At 42.3% G+C, this 23698-nt stretch overlaps 1 protein-coding gene across 3 annotated transcripts in view; it reads right to left on the bottom strand.

Moving 5' to 3' along the window:
• Positions 1–5016: 5016 nt before the first annotated feature.
• zgc:77784 (uncharacterized protein LOC402947 homolog) overlaps positions 5017–23698 on the bottom strand; it is a 56313-nt gene continuing 37631 nt past the window's right edge. The window contains exons 10-26 of one of the 3 annotated variants that reach the window (XM_037084739.1): positions 23498–23579; positions 23080–23248; positions 18602–18768; positions 18145–18266; positions 17704–17920; positions 16471–16589; positions 14458–14623; positions 13388–13606; positions 11538–11580; positions 11313–11458; positions 10948–11235; positions 10333–10471; positions 8709–9043; positions 8375–8491; positions 7157–7336; positions 6743–6864; positions 5017–5685 (exon numbers count right to left, since the gene is read on the bottom strand). In XM_037084739.1, the coding sequence (XP_036940634.1) occupies positions 5674–5685; positions 6743–6864; positions 7157–7336; positions 8375–8491; positions 8709–9043; positions 10333–10471; positions 10948–11235; positions 11313–11458; positions 11538–11580; positions 13388–13606; positions 14458–14623; positions 16471–16589; positions 17704–17920; positions 18145–18266; positions 18602–18768; positions 23080–23248; positions 23498–23579 (2643 nt within the window). In that variant the 3' untranslated portion in view covers positions 5017–5673. The remainder of the gene's footprint in view (positions 5686–6742; positions 6865–7156; positions 7337–8374; positions 8492–8708; positions 9044–10332; positions 10472–10947; positions 11236–11312; positions 11459–11537; positions 11581–13387; positions 13607–14457; positions 14624–16470; positions 16590–17703; positions 17921–18144; positions 18267–18601; positions 18769–23079; positions 23249–23497; positions 23580–23698) is intronic. The other 2 variants (XM_037084749.1, XM_037084759.1) reach the window with 2 other exon arrangements.

Here is a 23698-nt window from a genome sequence, read left to right as displayed (position 1 = left end):
AAAAAGAACTACTTAGAGCAGAGTTACTCCAAAAAATGTTTGCCAAACTTGCAGTCTCAACATTCATCTGGCCAATAATAACAGGTCCACCACTGGTTATCAGATGAATCAATCAGAATCAACTTTATTATCCAAATAAGTTACAAAACATACAAGGAAGTTGACCCCGGGTTTAAGTAAATTATGTAAAGCTACACTGGGAAAGACAGGAAACTTCACAATCACTTCATTGATTTTTTATTTTTTTAAGAATAAATGCTAGCTCTGAATTAGATGCCGCCATCACATTTCAAACAAGTTGGGGCAAGAGGCGTCACACAGGTGTAAAAAATTAGATTAATTATGGCTGATTTCACATTTAACTGATTCAGATTCAGGCCTGCTGGTATTGTACATGTTGGCTCACTCTCCCTCTGCTCTGACTTAATTTTAGCTCTGCTCTATGAAATCAGTGCTTTTAAGAGAATGACTAAGTCTTCTGTGAAACACAGGCCTATTCGATGCAGCTGAATCACCTGCTACTTCCTGACACCTCTCTGAGCTCATGCTCACGGTGTGGAACCCCAAAATCATTAAACTTGTAAAAATTTGGAGTAACTGTACTCTTCAGATTAAGCAGATCTCTTTGTGAATCACATTAAATTTCACACAATGTGCGGCTGCTTTTAAGTCCTAGAGGATTTATAGACGACCAGCAGAATCCAGTACACTTTGCATCACAGTCCCCCTGGTTGTCTTGGGTATGGCCACTAGATGGGGCCTTTTATTAAGTCTTACAGCAAAGACTCTGAATCACCAGTTTATGATCAGTTTGAAAGAATCACAATGTTAATCCTCCCTTGAATGATGATTATGTGTTTATACCTGCTCAGACTGATAATCATAATTCTTCTCTAAGTCTGATTTGACTTCAAACTGGATTTCTGTCGTCATTCTGCCCTTATTAACCCAGAATGACTTACCTGTTCTCAATTCTCTTCGCTTGAGGCTCAACGTTTTCCAAATTCTATTGAGCACTAATCTATAGTAACTTTCCATATCCCCGTGTGATACCTTTTTATACCTTCTGCTTTTTGTGTCTTATGGAAATCACTTTGAACTGTTTTGTTGTCAGAAGGGATTTACAGCTAACTTTCCTTTTCTTACTCTTTTTGGACACAATGATGTTGACACCAGCAGCTCCTGATGAGTTTATCGAATCAGTGGTGTTATAAAGCCCCTGCAGACACCGAGGCTTCAGTTAATAATGTTTTTGATCCTAGAGCTGTTGATCTCTTACTCTTGGGTTTGTTTGTTCAGTATTGGTCAGGGTTTTCATTGTACTGCTTATCTTTGCTCTCTTGTCTTGCTGTTATTATCTTGCTCACAGCAGTAGTTGTTTATAATCAGTGATGGTCGAATGTTACCAAGTGCATTTCCTACTTTACTGGAGTATTTCCATTTTTCACTCCATGACATTTTGGAGGCAAATATTGTGCTTTTGTACTCACTACATTAATATAACTTTAGTTGCTATTTATTTTTCTGATTACAGATCACATGTTGCCTCGGAGCCAAACGACTGCACGTTTAAATGAACATATTTTGTCAACAATCAGATATAAAAACAAACAAATCTTTATCTTTTTATATATATATATATATATATATATATATATATATATATATATATATATATATATATATATATATATATATATATATATATATATATATATATATATAAAATTTACTTTTTCTCAAATACAATTCATATGTGTGAACTTCACTTTTACCAAAGTAATATTTAAATGCAGTATCTTTAACTCAAGTTTGACCTTTGAGAACCTTAGACAACCCTGTTAGTAACAGCTGGTAATTTACTGGTTATCACACTGGCATTCCTCTCAAAACAACAAGTATTTGGATACATATTCTAATCTATTTTTAAATTAACTGAATTATTCCATCATCCTTCCACATACCTCCTGCAGAATGTTCCCCTGGAGCACCTGTGCCTCTGGTTAGGAATCCCTGTTTGAGATGATTTTTGTCCTTTTGACAGTCAGATGTGGATGTTAAAGTTGTCCTCCACTCAAACATTTGATTTACTGAGTACCGCTCCACTTGAATGCTTGACCTTCACTGTGCAAAGTGATGCGCGGAGTTTGAAATCTTAATTTAAGACTTAATTTGACATCTAAGATGATTTTATTTGTACATCGTAATGAGTTTGAAGACCAGCCATGGTCCGATACGCGCTGGATACACTTTTATGTAGAGACATGAGTGCAGATACACTGACTGACACTGGACGTTACAGTGGAGCTGGAGAAAGGTTTGTTCATTAAAAGTGCCTGAAGAGGATCTTTTGCAGTAATTCCAAGAGTTCCTATAGCACAAGTAGAACGTTGATCCACTGGTGTGGACATGAAGTGGCCTCAGTTACAGTCCGTGGCTGGTCGAGCTGAGCTGTCCGTGTGGGAGGGCGTGTGCAAACCACTGAGACTCTAATCCGTGCTCCAGGCCTAAAAGCATAAAATTGTAGAACCCTTCTAAATTGCATAACCCCTTCAAATTGCATCGGATTACCATTATCCTCCGAGCCTGGTGGGACCCAGTGTGTGTTCGCCAAAGGCAGTGCAGTCCAAAGCAGGCTCCACACTTCCCCGCAGCCTCCCTGCCAAAATACTGTAGTGCTTTAATCCACGAAGATCTGAACACAGGAGGCGGAAGAAGGTGCGGACGTGAAGACAGCCTTTTATTATATCCCATCGCTGACACATTTCAGGAGCCACACAGTGAGATGAAGGTTAGCTCCTCTCGTTAGGCCACATTCACAAACTTCTCGCAATGCTGTAATCAGAAGAATGCATCAGGTCTTACACATTCTCATATCAGAGAAGTCATCTTAGCGGGAACATGGGATAACAATCTCTTGAGTTCATTCAGACCTCAGGGACCTCTGATGGAAAAACTGGAGCTGGCTCATCTATCTTCTTTCTATCTGCCTTCCACGGAGACAGGCGTTATTATTCGACACACGCGCGTCTAATGGAGATTTTGTTCACTTTGCTAGAGTAGTTTGTGCTGGAATTATTTCAAGACATCTTCAAAGTGTGTGCGAGTCTTTGAACAAATCAAACATGACTCAGAAACATTATTTCAATTGAACAAGAGTCAGTGAGGCTGAATTTGGCACATGACGGCTGTGATTTGTGCTAAATGCCAAATAAACAAACATGTCAACATCTCCATGCTGATATTCAGCAGGTATAATGTTTACTATGTCCTCCAATATAGTGTTGCATGTTAGCAACAAAAGAGGCTGTTGGGAATATGGTGGAGGTGTTTGGGTCATTACAGAATCCAGGAACTATCACAGAAAACAAATCATGTTTCTTTTTGAGAAAATACTACACTACAGATAGTCTTTTGTGTGCTGGGTTGTGTTTAATTAACATCTTCCTGCAGTACTACACTTCACGCGTGACTAGGCAACTGACTCTTTTGGTTCTTTTGGGTTCAGGGTCATGGTCTGGGTGTGAATGTGTGATAGATCTGAATATGAGGGAGCCACACAGCCTTGCTTCCAATTCCCCTGCAACACAAAAAGCATCTTCCCCCATAGACTCACATTATAAAAGAGGCAGCTCAGAGTGCAGTCAAGGTCAACTATGACTCTCTCTATCATGAATTTTTGATCCGTGGAGGTTGTACACTCGTACATCTTTCCTTGAGCCGGAAAAATGATTCAAAAATTTGACAGGGCAAGCGGGAGAGACTCTACTGCGCATATTCACATAGAACTTAAAAAAAAAGCAGGGTCGTTACGTCACTGAATCTTGCTTTGGGGGCAGACTGTGGTGACAGCTGTACCGAAGTCAATCAGAGATGCACAGAGAAACACACTGAAACCCAACATATCTGCGTTGTGTGACAGAGGAAGAAACGCCTCCAGAAAATTGAAAGAACACACTTCAGAGAGTAGGATAACCACACATCGGCCCATTGCCTGCCACTCTTCTATTATATCACAAGTAAATTAACTTAAATGCTGTTGTGCTTAACCTACAGTAGTTTTCCTCTATGTATGATATCATGATACATATATATATTTGATAACACTTTATAGTCTCTATCATCATTAAAAAAACAAGTACACATTCATAAAAACATCAAGTTTGTATTAAATTAAACTTTATTTAAAATGTATTTGATTGTTAACAAGCAGCTCAGTGGTTTATTAACAATTTATGAGCCACTGTTTATTGGGAAGTTTCAAATGATGTTCATAATACTTTTAAATGGTTAATAAATACTCATTTATCCAGCAACATTATCTTATATCAACATTATTTGGATGAGTGGCAACTTCGTGAACCATGTTTATTGTTGAACAGTTAAATGACTGATTTAAAAAATTAACTGAATCTAATTAGGTTTAAACTGACCATTTATTATTGATGGTTTTTATAAAGTCTTACCCATGTAAATAAGTTATTTTAAGCATAGAAATAAGTTAAATAAATGTGAGTCAAAATTTGCCATATTTGTTGCTTATTCTGTTGGTCGTGTCAAAATGCAGAGAAATAATCTTCCACATTTTCTCGATGTATGGGTGACCTCAGTATTTCTAACATCCTGGCTACAGATGCCCTGATCATGACACCACTAAGTTGAGATGATGTATGTACACTCGGGGTCCTGGATGTTTCATAAATGCATTAGACGGCATCTTCTTTAAACATTAGGCTGCGCTGTGCCGACGGCGCCTGCTGCCCCCTGTAAGAAGGGAGTATCAACCATGATGATGATGGGATCGGATGGGAAATGACCACAGTCATCACAGTTCAGGCGGATTTATTGCAATACATCTGAATGATTTTGAGGTGTTTCAGTCTGGACCAAAGTGGTGGACCAACCGCTGGACTGACATTACCATCAAGCGGCTAACTCGGCTAAAAAAAAAGAAAGAAAAAAAAAAATGGTTTCATTCCACGATAATTTGAATTAACTCACACGAGGACGGGAGGATCTTTTTTGTAATAAATGTTTTATTGGTCAGTTTAAAAATCTTACTAACACACTGGTGATCTACAGGGATACCACAAGTACACAGTCACTCAACAGGGATGAGAGATCAAAACAGTAACACACACACAAACACTACACACATGCACTATCTCTCTCTCACACACACACACACACAAGCTCACATGCCCACACATACTGTATGATGGTTTATTAACATGTTTTCTGCTTCTTGTCTTCTCCAGTCTTTCGTGAAACGCACACATCATCATGGTTTCATGGTCAGGAGTGAGCAGACGATACATTCATTTATCTGCTGAACAATAATTCTGTACTTACATTTACTTCCCACTGCCGAAAAAAATACTGTATCTTTTTTTTTTTTTTAAAACCCCGGATCCATTTTTTTTTTCTAGCAATATATCTGATCGACATCTTTTTTTAAAAAAATTGCAAAGCTGTCTATGTACACGGAGAGAGGGTGAAGCAAATCACAAAAAATAAAGATTAAAGTCATTAAGGTAAGATAATACTAGCTGTGAAAAAAGGCAGATAGCTAGCCTTGATGCTCTCCCTTTAGTCTTCAGTTTTTCACCATGGCAACGGATTGATGGTTCGCAAAGACAGGAAATTCATGGAGGAAATGTGACTGGCTTCTGCTTACATGAGGCTCTGAAAGGAGACAAGACGGGAGAAACAGTTGGATACCGAGAGAGACAGACAGAACGATGGACACGGTCTATTCAAAGCAAGGCTAATTCTTAGCTTGAGGGCGGATATGATATCAATATTTGAGGACTATTTTTTTTTTTAATCTTCTTTCTCATTTTTTTCATCCGTAACCATTTAACACTAGCAAACAGCTTAATAATAGTGGCTCAACAGGTGCGTAGGAGAAGATCAAAGCTTCCATACAAAGTCCTTCATCAGGTCATTTTCTGATACCTGATGAAGGTCTTTATAAAAGACATTTTATCAAAACATGTATTCTTGGTCTCAAGTGAGGTATACAGTATGTATAACTCACTTGACAGCAAACACTGTCTGATACATCAGGCTTTGATACAGTAGAGCCAAGTGACTTTGCCTCTCTGAATGTAAAAGAATAAACATTTTAAAGAGTAGCTATATGACTAATCCTGCGCACGTTTTTCTGAGTTTTTCTTTTTACCCCCCCAAACACATCAGGCAAAAGAACCAATATGAACTTAGAAAAGTGCCAAACTATCATCTCAAATGTTTTGAACTGAAGCTGAGGGTACTGCGCATATGGAAGAATAGCCAGAAGGTGGATTATGTTGCAGGGGTGGTTCTCAAAGTTTTTCCGGACATTTTGACACTTTTTTTTTCCCTCAGTTGTGAAAACATTACATAACTGTCCTCCTCGTTATAGTTTGCTGTCTCTGCTGTCGAGCAAACTGCAAAAGTATCATAGTCATCTTTCAAGACTACAGGAGGTGAGTTTCATTCTCGGCAGACAGATTTTTTGTGTCACTCTAATGATTTAGTTCGTCTTTACCTGCGGAAGCATGTGTACTTTCTCCGAGGTTCAACTCGGAGACAAATGCAAACTTTTGTCAAGTCACTATGTTCGATAACTACTTTTGTCCACGGGAAACTTTCTGACAGGCAGCTCACACCGCCCTCAGTTTACCGCTGAACCTGCTGTGACCCTCACTATTCAGACACTCTGTCTGTTCAGCAGTTCCTTCTGTACGTCTAGACATACCTCATCTCTCCTCCGGCCGGTGGTGGAGTGTCGAGGAAAGACTCCTCCGCCCAGAGACCCGTAGCCTGACGTCTGCACCTTGGGCGCGAAGCTGGATGTTCCATATGGGATTATATTCTCATCTGGGGATGACAACAAATCAGGCAAAGTTACAGCTGTATTTATATAGGTTAAACCCTAAGTGAGGGAGCAGGCTGGAAATAGACCCCCTGCTACTAAAAGCAGAGCTACGACTATGAGATAATAAGTGTGCATACACTGGTGGCAGCTGGTGCTTTCTAAGCTCAGAGGGATTTGCATGAAGCATCTATGTGGGTTCCAGCTGTTGAAGAAAAATGTCTGCTGGGATAGAAACTGTCCTTTTATCGTCTGTTGTTGACGGATACAGAGGTGAGTGGCACATATCGCACTCACCCTGCGACGGCCACTTTGTAGGTCCTCTCCTTTGTGGTGAGAAATGCTCTCCCCTCCTCGGAAGTGTGGGCGAGTCGCTCGCCTCTTTTCTTTCACTGTCTGTTCGGCTGCGGCTCAAAACATCAGCCAACAGCTGCAGGGAGTCATCTGTGGTGGGAGGGGCCGGTGGAGGGGGGAGCTCTGCAAATGATTGATCAGTGGCGATTAATAAACCAGAGACAGTGATCTGATTTCAAGGAATGGTTTGATATTTTAGAAAATATTTGCTCTCTTGCTGAGAATTAGATGAGAGAGGCCTTTGCCCAAAACATGAAGCTCAGACAGCAGCTGGTTAGCTTAGCATAAGGAACACACCCATTCATACAGTTACACATTCACATTACACATCAGAAGAGCCACCGGGAGCAACGTGGGGTTCAGTATCATTGCCCAAGGCCACTTCAACACGTAAACTGCAGGGGCCAGGAATCGAACCAGACCATGACTAGTTGCCAGGCAACAAGAGGAAACTCCTGGCCAAGCAAGAGCCTGACAAATGACAGACTGTCACTTCTTGATCTGCCCGATCGGGGAAGCACACGCCTGAGCGTGTCCGTCATCTTTCCAGGTACAGCAGCACCACTCAGGTGGAGGGATGCATTTCAATCATTACCGTGACAGCTATACAGCTAAAGCCTGTGCAAATTATACAAGTGTTATAAATGTTTCTGTTCCGCTTATACGACTCCAGTGAAGTTCACACCGACTCTAATGAGATTTATATCAATTCTAGTGACGTTTATATTGATTTTTGTGAGGTTTACATAGACTAAAGTGAAGTTTACATAGATTCTAGTTTAAACAGACTTTTTAGAGCATTGTCATCAAAGCACGTCTTTGTCTGTGTGCAGGCTGAGAGCTGCCCCGCCCCCTTGCACAGGCACACTACATGACAGTCATGAAGTAGTGAATATACAGCAGCAGTATATAAACATAGTGAATATCTTTTTAAATATTTCAGGGGAAACGCAGTTCTCCCTTGACTTTTTATTAATGTCAGTTTAGAATTTAGTAGTAATGGAGTAATCCATCCCGTAGTTGTTGAGATATTTCAGTCAGGATCAACTTACATTTTGGACTACCAGCCATCCAATATTTTAAGAAATCGAGTAAATAGTAATATCTCTCATTCTTTTTCCCCCAAACTAAAACAGATGTGATACAAACAGTGTGTCATACCTGCTTGGCTGTGTAGCTCTCGTCTAGGTGGTCCATCCTTGGGCGTTCTCTTCTTACCCCTGGATCTGTGCGCCGGGGCCGTGGGGCTCGACTCGGCAGCAGAAGCCGGAGATTGTCCTGACAAGAGAGCACACTGATGTCATCCTCGGGAAACTTAGAGCAACTAAAGTACACTGAGCTGCACTTTGAATAAATGTGACATGATTTCCATGTACAAATCCTTTCTGTTAGGTAACATCATAAACTAAATTATACATGACACTGTGTGGTTGTGCGCTGCCTCTTGGGGAGTCACTTCCAAAGATGTGAGACGTTAAACTGAATCTGAACTGACCTTTGCCGAGGCTTTCTCCCTTGAAATCTTCTGCCCACTGGCGGGTGTGGTACGCCTCACCGGCTTCCCGGGCCTTGGTGTTGTTGGTAAACAGATCTGGGTTGGACTGAGATACCTGGGAGCCTGACTGGTGACGAGTCAAGAGGTCAATGTGCTGCAGCCGCGGACTCTCGCTGGGCTTGTGAGTGTCTTGCTGGGGGGAAGATGTCAGCGTTGCTGCGTATGACAGCTCGTTCGGTTTGGAGGGCAGACTGGAGAGCTCCTCCCGGGAGGCGTCCATCAGGTAGGTTCTGGCAGGCAATGGAGGACACCAGTCGTCATCGTCCTCCTCAGGGCTGCAGGGACAGACAGTGAGTAACAGCAGCATGAGTGTGTGTCTCAGAGGGAAACAGTCAACACGTAAAACCTCTATTTATATAAATAATAAATGTAATTACAACAAGACAGAGTTTACAGGCATGCTAGCAGCTCTGTGCGGCTGTACAGCAGAGCTTTGAGCAAAATTTTAACATCATTGTCCATCTAAGCTAACAGTGTTGTAATGATTTTTAATGACCACTAAAAAGAACAGCTGAATGATGATTATGTGACTATTTAAGGGTAGCCCGTGGAGTGTTATAACAATGTTTTTCGGTGGATATACATTTCTGTCAATGATTTCACAGAATTCCACTAATCCGCAGTCATCCGTCAGCAGTAAATCACCAAAGAGAGGCAGCAGAGAAGAGGTCTGCCAGGAAGTAAACACTAATATAAACAATGCAGCTTTCATAATAATACAAAAATATTGCTCTGCGACTGTTTGAGTTGCATGTCAAAGATACAAAAATATGAGTATTGGGGAGAAATGAATTGAATGTAGACAAACAAAACTCCGCAGGGCTCCTTTAAGAGGTCAGAAAGTTATTGCCAATCAGCCTTGGGGGGACACGAGTGTTTACACGAGGGCTGCAGGATATTGGAAAACAACATTGGGATATATTTTGGTTTCCTGCAAAATATATTGCAATTTGGACCATGTAACACACTGAATGTGAAATGCGAGCGGAATACCTGGACACCGGTATAGATTGAAATAAACAAATAACAATCTAGTTCGTATTGAAAGTGGAATCAAGATCGAGTTAGAGACAACGAGCACCTCCTCCGTGATTTCTGTTGTCAGCTCGGGTGCCATCGGCGCCAATTTAATGATGGACTTGTCATTGAAAATAGAAAGTGCTAATCCGCACTGTCAGATGGTGGCTAATGTCATTAAAACAGACACGGCACAGTCAGAGTCGTCCTCCGATCCCGCCCCGTTATGGCCGCCATCTAATCTGTCAGAACTAGTTAGCGGAGACGCCCTCCCCTCCGTAACCCCCCGAGCTCAATCTACTCACCGCCTGCAGAGACAAACTGCTGTTAATTTGAAAACTCCCCAGACTCCAAACTTCACTCAAGTTTTGTTTGACAGCCTTGGCAGCGTTACAGGGCAGGTTTGATATCCAGCCGCCTTAACTCCCTCTGTCATGTAGGTGAAGGCCCTTAATGCTAATAATAAACCCACCGAGTGAATGTTAGACTCGGAGGAAACAGGGGGCTCTGATCTTGAATGGAAAAATACATCAGATGTCAGTCTCACCTGTGCTTCTCCTCGTCTCTGTCTGTCTTCTTATCCCGTCTGTCTTTGTTGGCAGGCAGAGGCAGCGACAGAACATCCACCCAGGTGAGAGGAGCAGACTTGGACGAAGACCCGGTGGACCTCTGCTTCACCAGTTTGTCTACAGAGAGAAAAAAAAACAACAAAAAAAAACATGTCATATAATCTACAAGTTGGAATCACGCTGATGCTGAAAGCGCTGTAAGCTGTTAAACAATAAGTCCCCCCGTCTCTCCTCGTTCTGCCTTTCGAGCGCCTGAAGGAGCACTTGACCCTCATAATCCCTATATGTTCTCAGTTACTATATGTTCCCATTCAGAGCTTGAAGGCAAGGTTATTATGTGAAGGACCACCTAATAAAAGAAAGTAAAAGTAAAATCAAATAAGAAATATTCCTTAAGAACACTTCTATCATTTTTTTAATGATTATGTTATTATTGTTATGATTATGTTACTTTAATTTATTAGCCCATAAATGGCTGGATATACTCTACATCCTAGTGTTTGTTTTCTCCCTGTAACCATGCTGTATGATCTGCTGTATTCTGGGGTCGTCTTACAAAATCAAAATAGATCACAGAAGCAGAAAACCCTCACCGTTGCTCTTCTTGGTGTACTGGAGCTTGGCGTACTCAGACCCGGACTGTCCGGACTGGATGGTCCACTGGTCCAGGTCCTGCTCCAGCCCCACCAGGCCACCGTTTGCCAGTACGGGGTTGCTGCTGTACGGGTCCGGGCCCTGGGTGTAGGACGCACTGGAGTAGGTGTCGTAGTACGCCAGCAGGTCGTCCTCGGCGGTGGTGTTGATGGTGCTGTAGATGGGGCTGTCGTTGGACGCCGTGCTGCGCTTCTCCGTCTGGCTCGGGTAGTTCATGATGCCAACTGCTGAACGGAGACATTATCCACTCAGTACTCTCAAGATGAGTCATTTCACCAGACGGTCAAAGTGGGAGCGCACTTACAGTTGTAATATCTGTCAGAGTCCAGTTTGCCAGCGCAGCAGTTGACAGAGTCTTTGCTGTGAGCGAGGTTCGGAGTGGGCCAGGAGTCGGCGAGCCAGGGGTAGTTCCCCATGTTTGATCCCAACAAGCCGGGCCTGGAGAGACAGCTGAGATTATGCCAACGCTACGTTTTCTTCATGCATGAAACAAAATGTTATCCGAATCCAATCATAATCTTTCATTTACCCTCCATTGATGATTCCAGATCCTTCACCGTGAGCGAAGCCAACTGGAAGAAGATAAAGTTCTCGGTTATGAATCTTGTTTTACAGCAGAAGCGATTTAGGCTTCAGTGGCACTTACGGCGCATTTTCCCCCCTTTTAGTAATCCCAACCTGTTTCTGACACTGCACAGCTGGTCCACATTCGCACAGTGCAAGGCAACAAACACTAATTCCCTCTTTATTCACCTCTTTTATTGCTATTTATATTGTGCATGTGTAAAAGGTACCAGTCAAATGTGTTGATGGAATAATCACAACGCATCCTGGAGGTGAATTTTATAAATATATAAACACAAAGCATTTGTCTTCTCACAGAGATAAATTCCCTCGTCTTCTTTGACTAAGACTGAGACACTACTGAGTCAAAATGCTGCAGATTCGGAATAGAGACCGAGACAGTACTGTGACAGACAGAGAAATGGAGAAGTGAGGGCAAAATTCAGTTGGCTTGGAAACAAGACTTCCCAATTTCTACGTAGAGTTTTAACTGCTTTTTGTAAAATCACCATCGAGAGGCTGACAAAGACTCTCTGAGAACAAAAAAAATACTGAATGAACAAAAACTGATAAATGTTAGTTTCAAGTTCACACCAGAGGGGTACATCGTTCTGCACCGTCCTGAGAATCAAAAGTAAAATCAAAACTATTTACCACAAAAGTGCTGTTGCAGTTATACTTTCCTTTAAGCAAAACTCACCAGAATAAAGGAAACAAGTCTGAAACTCACATTCTTCTGCAGGAGGACCACCCTATTTTTCTCAAGCTTGCCATATATGAGCACAGCAACTGTTAGTTTCAGGTAATCACACACTAATAAAAAGTAATCATGAATCGTATATCCCTTTTCTGCCCCTAAATCCTGCACACTGGACCTTTTAAAGACTTCTTTTCACAGATTCACTTCACATGAAACATTTTTCGCTAATTTATGCCCCATTCCAAATAAACAGTTTGTCACACATGGGGTTTATGTGTCCCAATTTAATCAATATCCTTTTAAAAAAAATACACTATTGACCTACATATCTGAAGTAAAAGATGTCATTTGATGAATCAATGTGTCTTCTACTGCAGCTCTGGCCTCTGAAATGAACGGGATGATAACAGGATCGATACCAAAAACTGAAACAAAATGATCTTCAGTCATTAGTGTGGCGGTGATATCTAATATTTATGTAAAAAATGTGTTTTTCCTGAAGCTCTGGGCTCCATTGAGTATTCATGAACACGGACAAACATCTCTCAACGTCAGAAAACAACTGATGTGTTTATGTGCTCATGTGCCGAAGGGCGTTTTCTAAAATAAACCTCATGTATCGGTTTACATGCGCTTCAGTCTGTTTTTTTCTTTATTACTGCTTTGAAAACGACCCACTGGGGATATATACATTTTAATTAACGGAATGGGATGTGCAGTGAGAGTGTTGATGTGTGCGCTTTGCAGAATAAAAACTAAAAATTGAAAGACATTTATCACTCCTGCAGCCGCTGCGCTCTGTCAGGAACTTTGTCACTGCCGCTTATTGAAAACCAAATTTGATGATTTGCCGTGCAACAACTGGAGCTTTTTCTCTTTCAGGAGCATTTATAAATATAATGAATATGTTGGACAGAGTGCATCTGAAGGTGTCGTAAAGTCATGTCATCGGGAGTTATCTGCCTGACATAAAAAAAAGGGCTGAAATCGCTGAAAAATGTGACATTCCGGAAATTCAACTTTATACGTGATATTTCACAGTTAATCCTTTGAACACCTGCCATGATGCTTAAAACCCCAGATAGTACCGCAACATCAAAGCTCGTCCTGCTCACCTGCTGGCGTGTACGCGAAGGACGTGGTGTAGTGTCCCAGCTGCTTCCTCCTGCGGTGTCGACAGTACATCCAGCCGCTGAAGCCCATCAGCACCAGCCACGCCGCCACGCCCAGGCCCGCGATGAACGCCGGCTGCCGGATGACGTTTGTGATCTGCTCCGATATGCTGAGGTTGCCGCCCTTCTTCACGGACGTGGAGGTCTTGTCAGTTGGGAGAGCTGGAGGTGAAGTTCAAGACAAAACAGAGCTGTTTCATATCAACACGACAACAATCTAGAGACAGATTAAAAAGGATGGTTTGACATTCTGGGAAATATAACAGTTAAATTTCTTTCATAATAAGCATAAATAGCCTGATGCAGAGTAGCCACATGTAAAAATAATCATCTTGAAAGGCTAACTTAAGGCTCGGACTTGTTAAGTGGCTTCAATGTGGGGGGTTTTTTTTCGCCTGGGAGGATGGAAAAATGTCTTCTGATAGTAAAGAGGGCTGACTGATCTGGGCTGCAGTGGAGACACTGCTTCTCTAAATCCACATAGTGATGTTTTTGCAGGTTGTTAGGATATAATGTGTTAATGACTAAGCTCTGGATGAGGTAGTGGGAGTATCATGTTACCAGCAGACACAGCCAGGCTAGCTGTTTCCAGGTTTTTTATGCTGAGCTAAGCTAACCAGCTGCCGCTCTCAGCCTCATGTTCGCCGCAGACGAGAGAGCGATCTTGCTTTTCTCATGTAACTCTCGGCAAGAAAGGCATGTCCAAAAATGATTCAAAAGAAGAGGAATGCAGCAACTGTCTGCCAGTCTGTCACCAAATGTTATTCGTTATGACTGCTGAATACACGACAACCCAAGTATATGAAATACAGACTTAATAAACTCCTCTCCCCACTGACACTTTTAATATTTTCACACTCGGAACATAAGTGTTGATGACGCCTCGGCGGCTAAATCACTCACACGACACAAACATCACTCCGCATACACATTTCACCTGCTCTTAACCCACTGAGAGAGCATCTCGCCATATTTCTCTATTTGTAGTAGCTGTGACAGTCTGAGTGACTCACTGAGAAGCAGGCTGACAGGCGGGCTTTGAGCGCCCACACCCAGGCTGGTGACGGCAGCCACCACCACGGTGTAGCGGACGTCAGGCAGCAGGCCCGTCAGCAGGATGGACAGAACGGCTCCGTCCACCGTTCGGTTTATCTGGTTCTCCCGCTCCAGACACCACACCTGATCGGCAGCAGACAGGGAGGTTAATGTTTTAATCTTTAAAGATATGAACAGATATAAAGACATTTAATTTCTCCAGCACACACCCCCCCGGGGGGAACAAGACGTGGCCCGTTATTATAATAACACAGACTAAATTTTTTGGCATTGAAGCTTTATCTGGCAGCACACGGCGAAGAACGACGGCAGAGATATCACAGAGATTAGAGATAAAAGGGTTGTCAACGCGATGACAGTTAAAAGCCAAGGTTTAAACGCCTGATGTGACAAATATACGTGCCTGCATAACTGCAGTATAAGATATATACGGATCTGTCAACGATCCCATCCACACCTGTATTAAAGGAGCACTATGTAGTTTCTGAAAGTATTTTATATTTACAACATCAAAAAAATAATCCAAAGTCAGAAACATGCAGTGGGAAACAAGGTGAAAGGTGGCAGGGTCCGCCACATATAAACAAAGTGTGTTGTCCTGTAAGGTCAATTTGTTGAGTCAGTTTATCAATATACTGCACCTTTAAGGTGTTAAAGATCTCTTGAAATCCTTAAAATCACTTCTCTCTTACAGTATATACAAATATTTTTGTCTCGGAGTTTGTGCGCCAGACGCTTCAAGTTTTCCAGGTCACACTTCCATCAGCAGTCTGCTGACATTAGCCACGTAAGCGCCACCAGACCACATACACGGCCGTCGATAAAGCCGAGCAACGGTGAAATTAACTGCCTATTAACGAAACTTTTCACTTGTGAAATGAGGAACGTGTTTTTTCTCCTGTCAGGAGTTGCTTGGTTTAAAACGTATAAAATGAACAGGAACATGTAATTAAAGTTTCTAAATAAAAGCACTCGTGCAGAATATTGGTGGCAGGTGCTGGTTCTGGTGCTGCCGCTGGTCGAGGTGGAGCTCATTTTCACCTGCTCTATTTACAGCTGGGTGATTTAATCCACAACAATCCATCACATTTTTATAGAATGATGTAAATAATGTAGAGTCTTTCATTTTGCCTTCGAGCACTTCAGTAAATGGTCTTAGTTGCCTTCTGCCTTCTGGTATTATCTGCATAATGTGCAATGAATTAATGTCTAATTCATGAAGATTTACTGATGAAAGTGTGCGACGTAAAACTGTTCCAACATTTGCTTTTTAACAATGGAGTCGCTGGAGGCTTTCACAGTACACCGTGTGCCGTTTTCGACAAATTGAATGTTTAAGGGGATTAGGTGTGATCCGTGCCTTCGGCTGACGAGCGCCAAAAGGATCTGGCGCGTCACGATCAGACTTGCGCCGCTTTCTCGTAACTTTCCACATGCAGACACAGATGGGGAGAATAAATCAAAACAATGGCACTGCGTGTTCCCTTTCAGTTGTCCTTTTTCTTCCTGGAATAGCAGCCCGATGATTAGTAATCAGTGTTGTGCTCATGCTCAGAGACAGATAATCAGAACTCAGTGTTTTTTGTCACAGAGCAAACAGATGACGGGTACAGTCAGCATTCGCAATCTGATGACAGAATTGAGTCTACTCTCGGCGGCGGCAGCAGCAGAGCATGTACTGCCAGCAGATATGAGGCAATGAGTAATTACTAATTGTTAATTAAAATCAGTGGGTTTTTTTCATGAGAATCTAAACTACCAATTTGGAAAACACTGAGTAATGACAGTGCGAAAAAAAATAAATAAATAAAAACATCAGGGATCACAAGAACAATTTGTTCCATGTCGCAGTCAACGGCTGAGTCACTAATTGACGGTGTTAAAGGCAGAATTAAACATCAGAGGGTGAGACAGGTGTTGTCTCGAGGGGGGAACGGTGTCGTCACACGCTGATAGAGCCGTCTTCTCACCTTGTACTCCAGGATGATGCCGCTCTGCATATTGTGAGGCGGCGGCTCCCAGGACACTCTGATACTGGAGCTGTTGCTGAGCTGAACCACCGACACAGCCTGTGGAGGCTCGCTCAGAACTGCAGACAGAGATAAGAGAGGATAATTATATTTCTATTATTGTTATTCACTGATATCAGTGTTATAATGAAGCTCTGTTTTACAGGTCTGTCACCGCCAGATAATGTCCTAATTATAATCAAAAAGGTTCCCTTTTAAACAACTATTTAATTTGATACCATCTTTCAGGCGAGGAGGGAAGCCCTTGAAATAAAAACTGCATTTAAATCCAATTAAATATTCTTTATCTATTTATTATTGGGAGTGTTATTTGCAAGAAATGCCACATATTTGCATGTTCAGCGGACTGGCCTCACGCTGACTGAAAATTAACTCAAATTTAAATTGTGCTTATTGAATTTAATGTAAAGGGTCAGTTCTTTTGTCCGCCTTCTTTCGATGTAAACATTAAGGACGTCCTGCTCTGCTGAGCTGTAACGTTAGCTGGCTTAATCATCTTAGCAAGTTAGCATTTCATCCATGAGCAGATGCATACAGGTGTAGTTCCTGAGAAAGAAAAGAGTTTCTTCATGAAGCTGCTCACAGCTGTTGAGTTTGTCAAGTTTTTTTTTGGTTTTTTTTGTGGCCCTGAGCAGACAGACGATCAAACGTCACTGTATGTGAGAGGACAAACATCAGGTTTTGATTTCGGGGCTGAAGTGTCTCTTTAACTCCACTCGGAATGATTTCATTCTTCTCTTTCTATGTGTTTCTCAAGGTAGTTTTCCTCCAAACTGTCGTCAATTCAACTCGCCAGCCTTCAAAGTGTTAAATGAATAAGTCCAGATCGGCAGAGCTCTAATCAGGGTTTTGTGATGGCAAGTGTTCAAGGACAAAAGGGCTCAGATAAACAAGACATTCTTCAATGGCACATCGAAAACAGCAGAATCCTGAACAATAACGTTCAACCGCTATCTGTATGCATCATATCCACAACCTCCAACACTGATGGCTCAGCTACGCTAACTGGCTGCTAATATTTAATATACATATTCAAAGCACAGACTTAAAAGTGGAATTGATCTCATCCAGTTCTACACCAGAAACATATTTCTTTACTATTCCTTTAGGGACAGTAATAAAAGAAAAATATTCTTGATCATTCAGTTCTATTGATAAGCATTGATTGATTACCCTCCTCAGGCGTACGCAGCAGAACCATGAGGCTGTCGTGTCCCTGCAGCTCATTGAAGTAGGGCCGTATCTTCACTTCATACTCTGTATTGCTGTGCAGATCCATTAAGATGGTGCTGTGGTCGGATGTGGCCTCCACATCCTGGACCAACCAGGAGCTGCCGATAGTCCGGTAAAATATACGATAACCTTGAACGTAGCGAGACTGAAGGGCGACCTGAAGAAGGTTGGCAACACAAAAAGGAAAAAAAAAAAGATCAATAAAACATTTACATCAGTAACCGAGAGCAGAACCGGCTGTTTGAACCTCAAGTTAATCTGTTTGTGTCACGTAACGTTCGGAAGGAGGGTTTGAAGTTAATTTTCAGAGAGATTAGCGTGTCCTCCGCACTCCGCAAGCCGACTTTGAAAAGCAGACGAGTAAGTAAGTGTTCAACTTACGGTCCAAGAAATCCTGGCACTGTTGGGAGACAGAACCACAGGCTTCTGCAGGTAGACCGACACCTCTCCTAACTCCCTCTGCACCTGTCTGTGGTCCACACCCTGCTCTGTAGGACTCCCGTCTGAAAACAACAAAGATGTGTTGTCCGGGCCAAAAAAAAAAAACAGCTGAGTTGCACTTATTCAGTTTAAAAAAAAAAAAAAAAAAAAGTAAAAGAAAAAGCTTTTTGATGAAATTCAACATAGCTCAGGGCTGATTGCACTCTGAGAAAGCAATTAGTTTGAGACTGCACATAAAAAAGCAACTTTTTTCCAAACCATGTGGCACATTATCTCAGTTTCCAGCCCTACATTCAATATCTGTAATTTCCTGCTTTAAAAAAAAAAAAAAATGAAATCAAGATTATACAGCAGGACTTGTGTTATGCAAGCGGTTCGCCTCACTTATGTAACTCACCCTGCGTCCTGACAGGCTCCGAGATCGGGCTGGGGTCACTGAGGCCGTAAGAGTTGACTGCTCGGACGATGAACAGATAAACAGTGTTGGGGAAGAGTCCGACGACTGTGTGCCTCTCCTGCCTGACCTGGTCCGCCACCGTTTGCCAGGTGCTGCCCACTGATTGGCTGAGGGGAGGGAGTGATATGTCATTATCCCAAAATACCAATATATTTCTTGTGAACGTGGTTTAAATACAAGAACACCATGAGACAGTTGACAGCGTCACACTTGAAGGTCTAGATCTTTATCAGGAGGATTCTTGCTGCCTTTAAAAGGACTCTTGTTATTGATCATACAGTTAAGCAGGTAGTCTTAATGTGCTGCCCTCTGTGAAAACATTGAACACCAACTCCTGTTATCTTGAGAGCACAGCTTCATTATCACGTTATCTTCAGATGAAAAGGGGAAGCAGGTTCCATCACAACTCATCCGTTCAGGTGAAGTATCTCAGGGGACCTCATGTGTCGAGCAAAGTCTGTGCTTTACTTCATATTCACTGACATTATCCCATGGATATGCTGTCAAGGCTCCGCGCAACATCGACCTTTTAGTAGCTAAGTGTCTCTTCCTCAGCAGGCATATTAATAATATATTTCAGAGTCGTTCTGCCCACTGTCTGCATGTTCAACAAGCATAAACACACATTCTCAGCTCATTTAGATCAATTAAGAGATGTGCGTGAATACGGCTTCCTTTCGTGTCTTCTAACCTTCTCTGTCACTCACTCACAGAACAGCTGTTGACTGCTGTTCAGCGTACTATGGGCCACAGCCAAATGTCACACTTGTTCAGAAAACAGATGTTAAAGAAAACACAATCGCAAATCAGAGATGTTGATGCGCTCAAGAGTGACATATTATCCTGACCTGTGTGTTTGGAGGAAAAAGGTACCTCCGCAATTATTAAATAAAAACTGCAGGTAAACAGGTGAAAACGGCTGTTCTGGGTGAACTACGTACAATATGGAAGCTGCAGTTAGTTACTTTTATCAAGTTTTGATAACATTCGTTGCTATCTAGTGTCAAAGTGTGATATTTTAAGGTAATATGAATTAGTTGGGATTATGGCTGTGCAGCAGCTCCAGACTGTTTTCATTATTAGCTCGTGTGATGGCTCTCTGGTTTCACCAGTGCCAGCTGAGTTGTATCTCGCCCTGAGCTGTTGTTTGTTTCCTGGCAGGCAGGAGTTTTGATTAGTGAAGCCAACCGGTTCATCCAGAGGGTGTTTAAGATCAGCCGCCCCACTCTTCTGATTTATTCCATCGCAGGCTTGTTCCTTTGCACCACATGGGTTTGTCTTGTTTGGTTTCGTTGAGACGCATTTTCTTTATTTTGCACCGCACATTCACACAACCACTGAACTACTGATTCATGGTGGTTCATTTGTTTTGTTTTCATTTATGTAAATAAATATGATTACTTGTCTTGTGCCAGTACAACTTTAATTTTTTCATGCCGAGTCGTGACAGTTATTTTATTTATTTTTTTTTTCAATTAACTGATTGCCTGTCAAAGAAAATGGTAAAAATGCCCATCACAGTTTCCCAGAGCACAAGGTGACAGTGAAGCAAGAGATATTCAATCTTCATGTCAGTGCAAATGACATGAAACACAGAAAAACATCCAAACATCACATTTAAGGAGCTGGAAACAGAAATATATGTTAATCTTGAGAAATTACTTAAACAGTAATTTGACTAATACAATTGCTTGATTGATGTACAGTCAATATGTACAGTTCGACACAGGGTTTGGATTTTGAAGAAACTTTGCTGAGAGTTGAGACGCGAAGATTGATGCCACTCTTACGTATGTATGCTTACAAGCTAGGTGCTAGTAGCCACTTAGCTTAGCATCAAGAGGAGGGGAGGAAACAGCTTAGCCTCGCTCGGTCCAAAGGAAACAATATCCACCTACACACATCTCAAAGCGAAAATTACAGAGCAAAAATGAAAATGTGTGGATTTCCCAGTCTTATGCTATGCTAAGCTAACCGTCTCCTAGCCGTGGCTTCATATCTATCTTTAACACCAGTAATTGAATAAACAAATGGCTCTCTCAGCCGCTCCCCGAGTCCTTCAGTTTCTGTGCATCTTAAATCACGTCCCTGCTCTCAGCTTGCGGACACAACAATGACGAGTTTTATTCTTCCTTTTTATTGCAGCAGGTTATAACGGCGGCTCCTGAACGAGCCCGGCGAGGACACAACAGCCCCGGCGCAGTGCAGGAACGGGGACTATCAAACAGCGTGAGCACAATTTAACATTTTCCTCAACTCCGTGGAGGAGAAAATGGCAAGGTAATTACAACGAGCGGGGCACGGCGTCTTTCTATCAGCTGTGGTTTCTCCTTCTCCACCTCTTCCACCAAATGTTCTCCAGGGAAACAGTTTTGCCATTTAAACTGAGTCATCCAGCTTTTTTTCCTGAGACGCTCGGTCTGTAAATGGGTTTCGAAAGGTGGGAACTACGGCTTTTACGCGCATCCATCAAGACTTCTCCCTCTCTTTAAATCAGACGTATAATTGATGCTTCGCCGTTCGCACAAGACGCTCGAGGTACACGGAGCGCTGCGAGAGAGAAACATTAGTTCGTACTTCTATCTTTGTTCCTGCCGGCGCCTGAAAACAAACACTCCCAAACAATTTGATGGTGGCTGAGCGTGCAGCAGCGAGCGAATCTGCATCACCAGCTCTGCGTGTAAGCCTGCCACACCGAGCTTTTTCTGTCCACGCAGATCTAACTGGACTTGTGTTTGTGTGTGTGTGTGTGTGTGTGTGTGTGTGTGTGTGTGTGTGTCTCCTGTAATGAGTGAACTCTCCAAGCGGGCTTTCTTTGCCCCGGGACAGGACAGAGCTGGCGAGCTGACCACTGCAGTAATTGTCTCCTCTTTCACTCACTGTCTGTCTTCCTCTAAAGCCCCTGGTTGGTTTGTTAAGAGCTGCTTTGGCTCTCCACGGGATTGCTACGGCTAAATACTGACGCGGCGAGTGTCACGGATTTCACTTCGGGACGTCACTTAACGGGACCGTCCCCCCTCGGGCCGAGATTAGTCATTTCCCAACTCTAATGAGTCTAAATGAAGAAGACTTCATTATCTGGGTAGAGTCAGAATGTGAAGAGAATAAAAGAGAGACAGGGAGAGGGTGGATACGGTTAAGACAAATCCTTTTAAGACGGAAAGTGGGCTCCGTCAGCGCTAGACACTTAAAGAAGTAAGCTCGGGTCAAGTCAAATAGCAGTGTATGATTAATAACACTCAGAATTTATGCTACCGAGACGAGCACACTGGCAAAGCAACTGGTCAAACAAATGTTCTGACTGGAAATGTGCCTTTATGACAAGCGTTAAAGGAGCATTCCACCAGTTTAATAGACTGGTAGCACCGTGAGAAAGGTCAGAGGGACGTGACTTCCTCACATGCCTGATGCATATTTAGGACGAACAATCAGGAGACTTTTGGCTTCCGTTGTAAAAATTGATCCGTCTCTCCTCAAACTCCAAAGACTAGGAAGTCATTATATTCCAGTGTCAGCCAAAAAAAGCTGCGTGGCTTGGATGTAAGCCAGGAAGTATACGAACTATGTCAAGTTACCTTCAGAAGTTATTCTAAAACTGCTCTGTTACGTAACTCTGAGTTACAGAGTTACTTACTCACAAAGACCTTCTCGGATCTTTTCACCCGATATAACAAAGTCCTCAGTGGATTTGAAATAATCCTGCCTGAGGATCTCTTTTGAAAAATCTACCTTTCTTCTTTCTACTTTTAGCATTTTGTTTGTCTTATCCTGCGATCTGGTTCCAGCTTCTTAAATGTGTGGATCTGCTGCTTTTCTTTGTCTTTTACGTTAGAAAATTGAGATTATTTGGCTTTTGGACTGTTTGCTGAGAGACAGAAGCAGTTTGACGTCGTCTGTTTGGGCTCTTTGTTGAACATTTTTTGTAATTTGTTTATAAATTTTATATTTTATAAATCAAACAATAATGAACCACGAGCCATATTATTTAAACATGCTCATGGTTTGACTTTGTTTCATTTCTTTTGCTTTGTTTGTCTTTAATGTCTAATTTAACCTCTGTGTTTTAAAATGTGCCTTTCAAACACACTCAAATCTGTTTCCAGCCTGCAAAAACATATTCAAGGACTCTCACCACAGCAGCATTTACATCAGAACTTTTAGTTGGAGGAAATTCTTTGGTGGAACTGAAAGGTTATTTCTGCCACTTATATCTGCATTTTCACAAAGGAGAAAATAAGTCATATCAGGCTGCAGATTCTAAAAAATGGTAGCTGAAGTAAAATGCAGTACATTAAGAATGTGGTATCCACAATCAGGGACTTTTTGGGGGGGTTAACATAATGTTCACAGAACTTAGACCCCAGTCCCTGTGGTGGAAACACACTGATCTCCTCCAAAGGTTTCGGTTTCCTGCTCACCTGAAGGCCTCGATGATGTAGGAGGTGACAGCGGCCCCGCCCTCGTGAGGGTTGGACTGCCAGGTGAGGGTGACGGTGTTCTTGGTCACCTCCGTCACTACAGGCTTCTGAGGAGGCCCCGGAAGCTGAATGAACTCCGAAACTCTGGATATTGGAGAGAGTCCGTCTTCTGTTCCGTAAACAGAAAAGCAGGACGATTACGCCACGACAGTGAGCTGATTCTGATCAAAGTTTTGTCCCAAAACCGAAAGGTTTTTTTTATTTTTATTTATTTTTTTTTTTTTACAGCTACAGCCTGTGCTCTTATAACGAACACTGGCAGAGTGTGTAGTTTGCTGAGCACGGAGGTGTAGTGTGAGAGTGACGGGGTGTGAAGTGTAGCAGAGAGACAGAGTGTGAGTGTGAGTGGTGTGAGTACCTCTGACAGTCAACATCCCACTCCAGCTCGACTCCCCTGTGGGGCTGGTTACCACGCACGTGTACATCCCCGAGTCCGTGTCCTGTTAAACAGCAGTCAACATTTGAGAAAAGTGAAAATGAAAAAGCAAAGAGAACAAATGCTGCGAGCAGTTTTTAATATTTGATGGATGGTTTGGATGACTGGAAGAACGTCCAGATC

Source organism: Acanthopagrus latus, chromosome 2 (genome assembly GCF_904848185.1).
Source record: "Acanthopagrus latus isolate v.2019 chromosome 2, fAcaLat1.1, whole genome shotgun sequence".
NCBI lineage: Eukaryota > Metazoa > Chordata > Actinopteri > Spariformes > Sparidae > Acanthopagrus > Acanthopagrus latus.
Note: the sequence above shows the minus strand (reverse complement) of the source record. Positions and strands in the feature narration are given on the sequence as shown.